The 13366-nt window shown below is 41.1% G+C and overlaps 1 protein-coding gene across 1 annotated transcript in view; it reads right to left on the reverse strand.

Moving 5' to 3' along the window:
- ELAVL4 (ELAV like RNA binding protein 4) overlaps positions 1-12062 on the reverse strand; it is a 92786-nt gene extending 80724 nt beyond the window's left edge. Inside the window, exon 1 of the mRNA XM_040406961.1 lies at positions 11997-12062. Coding sequence (XP_040262895.1) covers positions 11997-12020 — 24 coding nt within the window. The 5' untranslated portion in view covers positions 12021-12062. The remainder of the gene's footprint in view (positions 1-11996) is intronic.
- Positions 12063-13366: the final 1304 nt, after the last annotated feature.

Below are 13366 nucleotides of genomic sequence, written 5' to 3' on the forward strand. Positions count from 1 at the left end.
GATTATTGAAATTCGATGTATTTAGAACAGCACAACTGCACGGGGCTGATACATTGCGGATTTTCCGTCTAGACTTTGCAAATGGAAAATTTGTGCAGAATCCGCAAGGAAATTGGCGATATTAAAACCGCATCATGGCAATTTTTATTTTTATTTTTTTATTTCATCCTTTGCAATACAAACGCAACAAAATCAACAACGAATCTGCAGGTATCTTAACGTATATGGATTTTGCGGCAGATTCGTGGCAAAATCTGCGCAGATTTTTTGCCATTCACTTTCAAGTACAATGTGGTAACATCCGAATAATGGCATTCTTCAATGGCCTCATGCACATGGTTGTCCTGAGTTACATGGAAGTTGGAACCTTAAAGGGTTTGCTTCACTTCAGCAAGTGACATTTATCATGTAGGGAAAGTTATTACCAGGCTCTTACTAATGTTTTGTAATTTTCCATATTGCCTTCTTTGCTGGCTGGATTCATTTTTCCATTGCATTATACACTGCTCGCACCCAGAGGTTACGACCACCCTGCAATCCAGTAGCAGTGGTCGTGCTTGCATACTATAGGAAAAAGTGGCGGCCTCTCTGATGGCCTGGATCGTGAGAGCACACATAGCTACGCATGCGCAGCAGCTCCCCCTCCAGCCACCTTGTAACTGGGCTGCAGCTGTGGTCGTGACCCCTGGATATAAGCAGTGTATAATGTGATGTACGCCATGTAGTTTCAGTGCCGGCCTACTGAGCTCAGCTCCCTTTCACTTGAGCGGTAGCTGAGCTGCAGTATCCCGGCACGGCCACTGCACAGTGTACAGAGCTATCTTCTCTGTACACTATATAGCCGCTGGCACCATGGCGCCCCAAAACAGCTGATTGATGGGGGTGCTGGGTATCGGGCCACCACTGATCAGATATGAATGACCTATCCCGAGGGTGGGTCGCCAATATCTGTAGCCCAGAGAACCCTTTTTACCTGATAATCTAGTCTTTGGACATGTGGCAATTGACTAATGGAGCCTCTGTAGGTCCGTGTTATGGAGCTATAGACACTTCACATATGGGGCCTCTACCAGAGAATGACTCCATTCAGGGTAATGCTATGTGCCAGGTTTGTTCCCTGTGGAAATAAACAAGAGGACATGAAGGAAGAGAACGGGACTGGTTATGAGGTCCTTATTACTGGATTTCTAATACGGCCTTGTGCACCAGGCTTTATATTAAAATCGTCATAGTTTCAGATTAATTAGTACATGGATTACACAGATTTACAAAACTGACTAAAAGAAAATCTGCCTTTGTTGCCCATGGCAACCAATCACAGGGCAGCTTTCAGGTAACAAGAGCAGAATACAAAATGAAAGCTGGACTGTGATTGGTTGCTATGGGCAACAATGAGCCTTTCTTTCATTTTCTTAAATCTGATATGTTTAGACAATCAGGACGGCATTGATGGACAGGCGTGGTTCACATGGCAGTATTAGGCATTAGTATTTTACATCAGCATGTAAAGAATAAAGTTTGGGACATGTAAGCCCGGACCACCCGGGAATGGGCAAGAAACATTTACTTCCACAAAGCACCTACTCGGGGCCTTAAGGAGTTTACGGCCTGCCCCTTTACGAGATTGTCCCACCAAAATGGAGCCTCTTGGCATCAGTAATTTTGAGAGAAAACCCGGAGAGGAGCCTGCACAGAGTAAAGATATAGTAGAAGGCTTTGCTCGTCTTCAGTGTTTTGGACCCACAACTGGTTTTAGCTTGAAAGGGGATGTCCGGGTTCAGAGCTGACCCAGGACATACCTCCATTTTCACCCAGGCAGCCCCCCTGACTTGAGCATCGGAGCAGTTCATGCTCCGATGCTCTCCTATTTAAGTATTTTAATTTTCTTAATTCCTTCTATTAATTAAAGGGGTTTTCCAGGTTTTGAATGTCGATGACCTCTCCTATCCAAATAAGCCCAAAAACTTTTTAAAGCCAAAGTTCTGGAGTGCAGGGATTAATAGATTTCCCCCATAATTTTTTTAAAAATTGTGGCTCTCTACGAGGATTCCAATATCCTAATAGGCACAAGTATCCATCTATAAAGCCGCTGAAACCAGCAGTGTTGTCAACGCTGCTACCTATCTATTATCTATCTATCCAGTATTCTATCTATCTATCTATCTATCTATCTATCTATCTATCTATCTATCATCTATCTATTATCTATCTATCTATCTCATATCTATTATCTATCTATCTAATATCTATATATCTATCTATCCATCTATCTATCTATCTATCTATCTATCTATCTCATATCTATCTAATATCTATCTATCTATCTATCTATCTCATATCTATCTAATATCTATCTATCTATCTATCTATCTATCTAATATCTATCTATCTAATATCTATCTATCTATCTATCTATCTATCATCTATCTATCTATCTATCTATCTATCTATCTATCTATCTATCATTATATGGTGTATTTGATTCTTTATTAACAGACAGCAGAACCGGGCCCCTCATCATGCTCCCAGCACACCGCCATACACTGGCCAGGTGGCAGCTCTTTTTCTGGCCCCCTAGAGACGGAGCCTTGCTGTGACTCTATGATATTGCATGTAACATTTGTTTAATATATTTTCAGGAATTGTAGGCAGTTGGTGAACTAAAAATATTAATATTTTTTCAGAAAAAGGAGTTTGCATTGCACATCACAGATGTAGCAGGGCAGAAATTGCTACATCGCATAGCGATATCTCAATATCTTATCGGTGGAACTGCAGATAAACATCCACCCATCTCCATTCACATGGCAATATTACTGCACAGGCAGAAGCATCCCAAATAAATACAAAGATGGAGTAAAAGCATTGTTGCTTCCAGGAAAAAAAGGCTGAAGGATCAGCATCGCCGGTGAATGAAAGGGTTAACATTTCCTGCAGGAGAGGGAGCGCGGAGCTGCATTTTGTGAGCTGGCTCTGCATTTTGTACTGTGCTGCAGTCACATCTTTGCAAATGTGCGTGCACATCCATTTATCCGACCTTCTTACCCCCTCCCCTTCCCGCGCGCACACACACCCGTGCCATGTCTCCATCCAATTTAATTAAAGATTCTCTGTGCTTCTAAACACTTCCTTAGCCTTTCAAGATCACCTGATCCTCTGGGGATACAGAATAATGAGGGATGGTGGAGCAAAGCAGGAGGAACTCCGAGTTTCCAGTTCTTCTGGTCTTTGGAACAAGTCTGGGTGAAAAATGATGCAAGGCCAAGTCAATTAAAGGCCATTTAAACCACCTCATTGCCCTTTCATGTCGGGGGAGGGGAATTTTTAGGGATGGTTTTCAGAATGTATTAGTGGACGGTATAGACACTCGGATCCTCCTCTGTCCTCGACGAATACGAAATGTGACAAAATGGGTTCGCGCAATGATTTTGTGTTGTGTATTGCTATTTGTCCCCAACATGGAAATTAGGAGATTACTAATTAAAGCTGATCAGAATGATAATGGATCAGTAAGGATTCGGCCACGCGCTCAGGCTTCCTGATGCAGTTTTAGAGGCCAACATCAGAAAGTATAAGGGCTCATGCACATGGCCGTATGTATCACCCATGTGCTATCTTCGCAGGATAGCACGCTCACCTATTCATTCCTATAAGGCCATGCCCACATCTGCATCTTTTTGCGGATCCGCTCCATAAATTATAGAGCATGTCCTGTTCTGGTCCGTTTTGCAGACGAGAATAGGCAATTCTATTGATAAGGTTGAGAAAAACTCAGAATGCACATGGAAGGTATCCGTGGATTCTGGATCCGTGGTTTATGGACCAAAATAAGGATACGGTCGTGTGCAGGGAGGCCTGAAGGAGATATACAGCTTTTGTGTTTTTTAATTCAATCCTGGTTTTGCTTCCAAAACTGCAGCAAGAAACCTGACCGTGTGGCCATTCTCTTATACAAGGGGATAGTATTAGTGCTAATCTTCAAGGCCTCATAGGTTACGTTCCTCCCACGATGGTTGGACACAGGGGTGCACCTAGCCTTTCTGCTGCCTTAGGCGAAAACTGAAACGGCGCCCTCCCTCGATGCCAATTTTTTAACCTAACCCCTTTGCCACAATAAAAGCGCTCATTGCCCATGCTTTTTCTGCTGCTCCCCTCTTGCCCCTACCTGTTGCTGACTGAGGCGATAGCTTCACCTGGCCTCATTGGTGGTGCACCCCTGGTTGATCAGCTGCAAATTCTCCCAATATACTGTATATATCTGCTGTGCACATAGGCATTCATATTAGCCAGTCGTAGTACCTATTGGCAGATGTATGGTTGGTATATGCCAGTAGTATACATTCACCTCAACTGTTGTGCTATATACTATATATATATATATATACCAACTTAACAAATAGCGCTCAGTTCTATTCACCCGGGCACAATTTGCGTAGTGTGCACTTGCAATACGCGTAATATATAGGATGCTGCACTACACAAATAGCATAGCGCTATGTCATACAGTTGCTTCCGTATTTGTGGGGGCAAAGCGTTGCATAATAATAATAATTATTATTATTATAATATTATTATTATTATTATTATTATTATAATACAAATGCTATATTATTATATGATAACTTATTTGATGACATGACTTTTAATATATTATTCTACAATTGCTATATTATTACTATTGTCATATGATTACTATTGTCATGATATGGTTATTAGCACATTACTTTTATACAACAATGAAGATATTATCATTAGGTTACTATGATGATTAATATATTCTTATTATTACATAATTGGCATCTTACTACCTAACAGCATTGACCGCCTGCACAGACTCCTCTCCCCCTTATCTTGCATTACTAACTAGTATGATATAGATTTTAATATTTTATTACATGTGAATAGATTCATTTTCCGAGTGTCCCCGCAGATTCTATTCATATGTTGCAAACTGTATATAATATAGGACAGGGATATACCGTATATCCAGCCAATAGATAATGAATTCCTATATATCAGACAGAATGAACATAGCAGCGGACAACTCCATACAGCCTGTACTGTGAGAGTCTCATTACTGTACGTCCCAGTTGGGAGATCCTTACGTAAGTATGCTGGGATCCAAATGCAAGAAGTACCACATGCGCTGGAATCTTTTTTTTTCCATTGACTTTTAATGAAGAAAAAAACATAGTGTAAAAAAAATGTACGTATGGTGTTAAATGGAATACAAGTTTATGCTACGCAGAACCTTAAAAAAACGGTATCCAAAGGTAGACCCATCAAATGCGTGCTAAACCCCCTATTCTTTTGACATACATTTGTCCCAGAAATTCATGAGAAGGTCACAATGTTCTTCATATGGCCCAAACGTACTCGCAACGTGAATATTGATAGTGCCTCTATTAATACTACAGATGTGGATGACTTTAATGGTGTACTTCTTGTACTACTTCTATTCACAGAGGAGAAGTCTTTGTACTGGACTATAGGATTTTTTGGTTGATTGGTGAGATATTATTCCATTCACCACCTGTAATGTCAGTGATTTTATATGATATGTCTTTTCAGAATCTGATCATACAAGGTCAAAGAAAACACTAATTTATGGTATTTTCGGTAACACTGGCGTCTCTTATGTGCGTTTTTAGACACTGGACACCTTGTGTGATACCCACTAAAATACTCAAGACCATAACTGTAATTGCACACAACCTGTTACGTAGACCACCTAGAATAACGTGAGGAAAATTCAATAGTCATGTATAGATATATTAGATAATGGGAAAACTGGACCAAGATCACTGGTCCAATACATTAAATTTTTCTACTTTGACCAAACCCCCCCCCCCCTTCTTCTCCAATCTGTCTTTTCAATATGGTGCTAGGGACAGTCTGGGCTTCTATTAGAAGGGTTGCATCACACATAGTCAGTGCGTAATCTAATTCTAATAAAAACCTAAAGGGGTTCTCTGCTTTGGACCCCCATAAATAAGCTGGCAACAGTGGTTGTGCGGCTGAGCAACTCCTCTGTAATCTATGTGGGAACTTGGCAGCAAACTGCTCTGTTATCCTGCAGCATTCCTACAGGAGAAATGAGGTATTACATGGCGCAAACTTATATTAATAAGGTGTCTGTGGAAGTGTGGCATTCAGGACTTGTCGGGTCCACCAGAGAGGCTCTTCATAGCCAATCTCTGCTTTGGGTAATTGATAGAGGTTCTGATTGAGGAACCTTCACTCTTTTAAATCATAAAGCCCTAATACTACCGTATATTTCAAGTGGGTGTTCAATCTAAAAAAAACTTTAATCAAGTGGATTACCTGAAAGTTTTACACATAATAAAATAGAATAAGGGTTATCAGAGGCCTATGTGTAAGTGTAGATGGAAGCCATTTTTGCTTTTCTTGATACCCTGCCCGCTCACATCAATCTACCTCCTTGCGCATACAATAATACCGCCAAATGTCTATTGGACTCAACAAAAGTCTTTCCTCTCTTTTATGAGCTGTCACGGAGCTGCAAATATTTGCATCTTAATCCTTCCTTTATGCATCAGCTCTTTCTTGTTTTCCGGATGGCTGCGTCTGAACGGTTATGTTTATAGCTTTATAAGACTATCCTTTATGGTGCCGTAAATGTGACAGTGCCCGGGGTCAGGGGTCGTTACAAGAGTGCACATTTAAGCGTCCCTAGGAATCAATGTAATGAGAAACAATTGACTACACAAGACATAAACTCTGTCCACACCGCAAGACGGAGCCTGGAGCTATAAGAACGAGGGGGATGTCTAATTTATTCAATAAAGTGTTTATTTTAACCTGCTTATTCTTATGGTGGATTTTGGGGCACACGTGTCAGGCGTCTGCAATGCTCCTTCAGTCTCTTACTGGTTTTATATCAGAGGGCAGCTGTAGATTTTCAGCAAGATCAGGTTTCTGACGGACATAGACAAACCACATACTTAAAGGGAACCTGTCATCACCTTTATGCTGCCCAGACTAACGGCAGAATAAAGTAGAGACAGGTGAGCTGATTTCAGCGGACTGTCATTTATAAGTTAAAAGTAAGTGGTTGCCGAGAACCAACATCACAATCATTGCAGACTAGGCCTGGAAAAAAAGAGTCATGGCCACCTGAGAAGAGTCCTGGTTATTCATGACTTCCTGCTCTCCTGCTGATGACTGACCGTCTAATACCGAGTTTTCTCCCTTTCTCTCTAGGAGAGAACTGCCAATCATCAGCAGATGGGCGAGAGAGAGCAGGAGATTAGGAATAACCAGGACTCTTCTCTGGTAGACTGGACTCTTTTCAAGGCCTGGGCTGTAATGATTATGATGCTGGTTCTCGGCAACCACTTACTTTTAGCTGATGAGTCACACACCGCTGACATCAGCATTTCTGTCACTATTTTATACTGCCCTCAGTACGGTCAGCATAAAGCTGAGGACAGGTTCCCTTTAAATCCATTAATTTAGTGCATTTTACAGAATTAATGGATTCTACAAGTTTCAAATCTTTCACCGATAAAGATGTCGCAAAGTTTAGTTTGTCAATTAACTTTACGCTTGTGCATTGAGAATACTAATACAACCGTCTAAGGTTTTTTTATGTATAAATATCTATTATAACATATGTATAAATACGTATTGTAATATGTTTATAAATAAATATGGTAAAGTTACCTATAATGTTAATTAAGCCACCCCCCCCCTTTACAGCTGTGCATTCACTGATGTAGCAGAGCTGAATTTTTATACTGCTGTATCCTTTAACATCATGATTGCTGATAAAATAGCTCTCAATGTCTATCTGCGATCCCATGGAAAAGTGTAAATAACACACTATATCATCCTGCTCTATGCTACGTGACAAACTCAAACTCTCCTAGATAGGGAATTCTTCTCTTTTATTACTTCACGTTAGGAAGGATAATGTGCATTACGTAACACCAGACCAATGGTAAAGTCATCCGTTTTATTTTGGCGGGGCGTTTACATAGTACCCTCACTTTTTGGGGGGCTGGTCCAGAAGAAATGTTAAACTGAAGTAGGTGAACGTCCCAGAGCGAAAGAAGAGCGACTGTTGATTGGACTCATGGAGTAACCTTCACAAGCTGTCCCCTTTGTGGATAATTGGTGAACCTTGAAAATATTTGCCAACACAAAAACAGAGGGAGGAGAAATTTGAGGATGTGTCGTCCCCCCCCCCCCCCCCCTCCCATCTGACAGGCAGCTTGGAAATTAGACATGCCTTTTATGACGTCCCACTAAATACAATATTTGTCGAACCCTAAACACCCTAATGACATTGAAAAAAATACTGCATTGCAGCACTTTATTCTATACGTCCACACACTCTGCTGTCCCATAGACAAATAACTGAGTGGCATGTATGCCGCTCAGCAAGTCCGCCAGGCTTGGTATCAATATACGTCCACTGGGCGAAGGAATATTTCTCATCTATATTTCTGTTATTCCTCAGACACATTCCTATGACTATAAGCGAAGAGCCTAAACGCAGAGCGGGGACAGGACACCACTCCACCCCACAGTCCAAAAGGCAAATGGAGGACAACCGATGGAGGTGTTCAGTGCAGGACAAGCAAAGATTACAGTGCCGATGCTCAGTGCATTTGGCAAACAAAGAGGTAAAGAATAAAAGGGAGGAGGGGGTGTTTCATGGAAATCAGTAGCTGCCGAGAGACAGTGATCATTTCAGAACAAAGGAAATGAGAGGGAATTGGGTTTTAAATTCACAAAAGAAGACAGATCCTAAGACAGCGAACACGATGTCAGAGTCTGAGACTCGAAAAAGGATTGACCAAGGCCTTTAAGCTGCTGGCCGTGGTGCTGAACTGTTAGCATATCGAGAGAAGCCAGGATAGTCTATGGAAGAAGAATGTGGGAACAGCCTTCTCACCACATGAAGGGCATCGATAGACCACATTATTGGGTTGAGATCATTCGACGAGGTGTCCGTGGAAGCTGTGAGCTCATAGGAATATATGAAGGTTTGCATTAAGCCAGGGAATTCAAAAGTTTTTTTTTAACCATTCCATGTGCTACGATTCTAAATCTACAGTGCAAATTATTCTTTTCATCTGCACAAACCATGAAGTAAAATCCACACGCCTGTGTTTCCCGCTCTCCCTACAGAGCATAGGGTTATTCCTTTTTGGCTACCCACAGTAAGGGTACGACCACATGGTCAGGTTTAGAACCCCAAAAAATCAGGAAGTGGATCATAAAGGTCAGATAGGACTTCCGAAACTGCATAAGAAAACCAGACCGTGTGTGTCCGTACCCTAAAGGATGCCCTGACACAATACCACATGCATGCAACGCGCTAATAACTGGAGACTTTGTTTTCCCTCTACTCTCCAGATAGCAAATCCAATGATCAGACCTCCTATTGAGCATGTGATTGAGCGTCCTTGCACAACATATTTATGGGCACACCAGCCATGTTGAAAACTAAGCCACTTCCACACCATTTCCAATCTCAATTTAAAAAAAAACATCATAGCAGATTTTTTTTTTTATTGAAGTTTCCATCACTCTTTTTTTTTTCCAGCCTCCTGTCATGGACCTCCATATTCCAATGGGAATGCAGTAAAAGAAGGACATTTTTTTCCTCTTCTTTTTTTTCCTCTCAGGAAGCTCTGGGCAATGCAATTCGTAACAGACAAACAGGAAGTATTAGTCCAGGCGTACAGTAGCTTGGATGGTAAGTTAATCAGTGTCTCTATGTTTTTTTCATCTTAGACCAGCAAGGGAAGGAGGTGATACACAGAGATAGCCCTCCATATTACTAAATACACCTTATAATGGGAATGTGATATACCAAAGGACTGTTAGCTTGGTCTAACAAAATGATTCTCTACTCTAGGCTCTACCAAGGCCAAAAGCACTTGCCATAATGCATCAACGCCCCATACACACAAAAACTCCTGTGCAGAAACCACATGCAAATAATGGCTAAGATACATGGGAGGACAACAAGATGAGAGGCATGCCGGAGAGGAACACAATGTAACAATTGCCTTCTGTTACAGGCAGTCTCTCCATTATAGAGTCTGTCCTTCTATAACATTATTCATTTAGTCAACACGATGGAAATTGAGGCGTCGTGTGCACTGGAGTGAAACACATCTTTTGATTACAGGGTTTATATGTCCCCCTCTTACTGATGTATGAATTTCTATTTTCTTACTCAACAAAGGCTTAGACACCCAACAGTCCAAATTCCAAGATTTTCCTAACTTTTTGTGGAAATTTCATAAAACGCAACAACAACAACAAAATAATAACAATAAAATCCCATCAAAGCATCACCCTATGGTGATCTAAAGGCATGTTAGTACTGATTGGCTATGTCTAGATCGGAGAACCTATGGAATAGACTAATTAATACAATACTTTTTGGACTATAGGCTGCCATGCCCAATTCGTAGACACCCACCACCACCACCACCGGCACTTTTTTTTACTTTTACAATTTCTTTTTCCCCTGCCTTTTCTAGACATTTATTTACCTCCTACCGCTAGCTAACATTAAAGGTGCGAAAGTCAAGAAGGTAAAACGTGGGCTCCTTTCAGAAGATGAAAGCTCCAAGGCTCATGGAACATTCTGCTGTCTGCTTAAAACCAGCTGGGGGACTGTTCCAACTCAACCCCCTGCTGCTGCCCGGAAAGCCCATTTTTGAAACATGTAAAATAAACTATTTAACTGTTTTGCTATAGGATATCCGCCTTGTTCGTAGGTAGCGGATGGAGAAAGTAGAGATCGAGGACGGTATACATATAGCTATACCTCGATGCACCTATGTAGCTGCCTAGTCGTATGGCATGTATATCATATAGAGAAAAAAAATGCAAATAACTACATTGGACCAGATCTCGCTCTTCTTGCTCAGTAGGCACAAAACATAAAAAGATACAGAGGAACAGATGCTTAAAAATAGTGTTCAGTAATTCTCTGTGCATCTGCGCAGAGATGTAATTAGCACCTATATGTACAGAATAATTAAAGTTGTGACTGCTATAAAGCAGTGCAGATAATAGCGGTAACCTCAGTCCTTTTTTTTTTTTTTTTTTTTCACGCCGCTTGCTATATTCCCAAATGATTGCCACCTGCTCCCCTATCTCCGCTCTTTCCCTAGTCGTTTCCTCGGCAACCTTTCTCTGGCTTCCCCTCGGAGCGATAGCTTTCGCTTAGAATGCTCCATCTAATCTTGTTTGTTTTACACCCATCAAAACACGGCAGACAAAGACAATTCCTTAAGAATGAAGCAAAGGCTCTTGGAGGAGATCAAGAATCCTCAAATTGCAGGGGGGAAAAAAAAAAAGGGAAAGTCGTCTTTTTTTTTCTCCTTCTTAAAGGTCCGAGTCTACAACAGGTTTGAGGGGATTAAAGGGAAACTGTAGGTACAATGTGCCCTGCGTCCCTGCAGCGTTTAATGAAATGCCATGCAGGTCACGACTGCAAAGATTCAAGTGTGGCACTTTACACCCATTGTGAGAATAGCACACAAAAGGAGCGTCAAGTAGCTACATGCTCAGTGTTTGGGGGGGGGGGGGGGAAATGAAAGAAAAGACAGCTGCACTTATTTAACATATGGGCATTCTGCGGCAAATGTTTTTTTTTGTTGTTTTTTTTTTTTTTTTGGGGGGGGGGGCTTTTTTTTTTTGCTTTAAGGCAGAAAGCTTTCACCAGGAGCGAAAGGAGGAAGAAAATCCTGACCACGGCCAAATGAAGATTACACAGCACCAAGTAATTCTGTGATAGACGTGCACTGACATTATAGTTGTCAAGGTCCTATCCTAGATCGGAGGCAACGCGGCAGTCACGGGTTTCGACATGAATTGCCCCGTGTTAAAAAAAAATAAAAAAGCCAGATGAAAACGCAGACGTAATTGGACATAATTGCTTAGAATCGGAATTGCAAAAAAAAAAAAAGGAAAAATAATAGCATTGTATGTAAAGCACTTACCATCTTTAAGCCATTCCACTCCATCTGTGACTATTGAGATGGAGCCTTCAAGCTTGTCACAGTGTCAAAACCAAAAAGAGCGTTATGTAAAAACTGACATTCCTTCTTACAGTACTGCTGGCAAGAGATGCTACGAAGGACACACACACACGCACACACACTCACACACATACATACACAGAGTGCGCTCTCAACCACACGCCAGCCTCCTCCTCCTTTATGAGGTCACGGCAGGGAACTCTGAAATACAATATGCAGCATTTACCAAGCCCCTATATATTACTCCCGCGAAGGATTACCATACTGATGGAGCGGACCAACCGAAATTAGCAGCATGGGCGAGATTTTTCTTTTTAAGGATTTTTTTTTTTTTTGGTCGTGGGTTTCAAGAGTCTTTGTGCGGAAAACACAATGGCAGAATAGAAGCCTCAAACACACACGCGATATCGTGGGTTCAATGGAGACGGATGATCACAAGGCTATACACAACACATGGGGTGCTTTTAATTTGTCTTACACAAGCGTGCAATACCAGAATGACCTTGACAATAATAATATGCATTCTAACACAGCCTTACTAGCACGTGACAAAGCACTTCAGGGAGAAATAAATCAGCCCACCGCCAATACTATCACCAAAAGCAGCAATAGCAGCAGCAACACGAATGCCCACAGAACAAGAGATGCAGACACAACATACTGTATCGACACACACACACAAAAATGCACATAAAAATAAAGAAATGCCATACCTACCATCACCATTCTTAATGGTTAATATTTTCTCGCCGCGTGCTTCCGACTTTTCTCCTTGCAACAGTTATTTTCAAGAACGCTATATTATATGTTTTTGGCCAAAAAATTTAAATAAAAAATAAAAAATAGTTTTTGTGTTTTTTTTTTGTTTTTTTTTTGGGGGGGAGGAGGAGGAGGAGGAGAAGGAATGTCTTTTTTGCGTTTTCCAAATCCACGAACTGCCCAGTTAAAAAAAAAAAAAAAGGAAAAAGAAACGTCCAATAAAAAAATAAATAAATAAATGAAATAAATAAATAAATAAAGGAATACTAAACTGTCTCTTGTCTTTTGCGAGAAGTAAAATAAAGGAAATAAAATTAAAATAGGAACCCAAAAAAAAAATAAGGAAAGAAAAAAAAAAAGAAAAAGAAAAAAACACAGAGAAGGAGAGAGAGAGACTGTGTTGATGCCTCTCGAAAGTAGGGTGTAGATATGAAAATTGGATAGAGCCAAGCTAGAAAATTGGCTGGCTGCTTGCATGCATTTATGGGACTATCTGTCAGATAAAGGCTGCGCCTGATTGGCTGGGCGAGCTGGGGAAGGCGGGGCTATGCAAGGTGCTATTGAAATCGCCT

Source organism: Bufo bufo, chromosome 9 (assembly GCF_905171765.1).
Source record: "Bufo bufo chromosome 9, aBufBuf1.1, whole genome shotgun sequence".
Classification (NCBI taxonomy): Eukaryota; Metazoa; Chordata; class Amphibia; order Anura; family Bufonidae; genus Bufo; species Bufo bufo.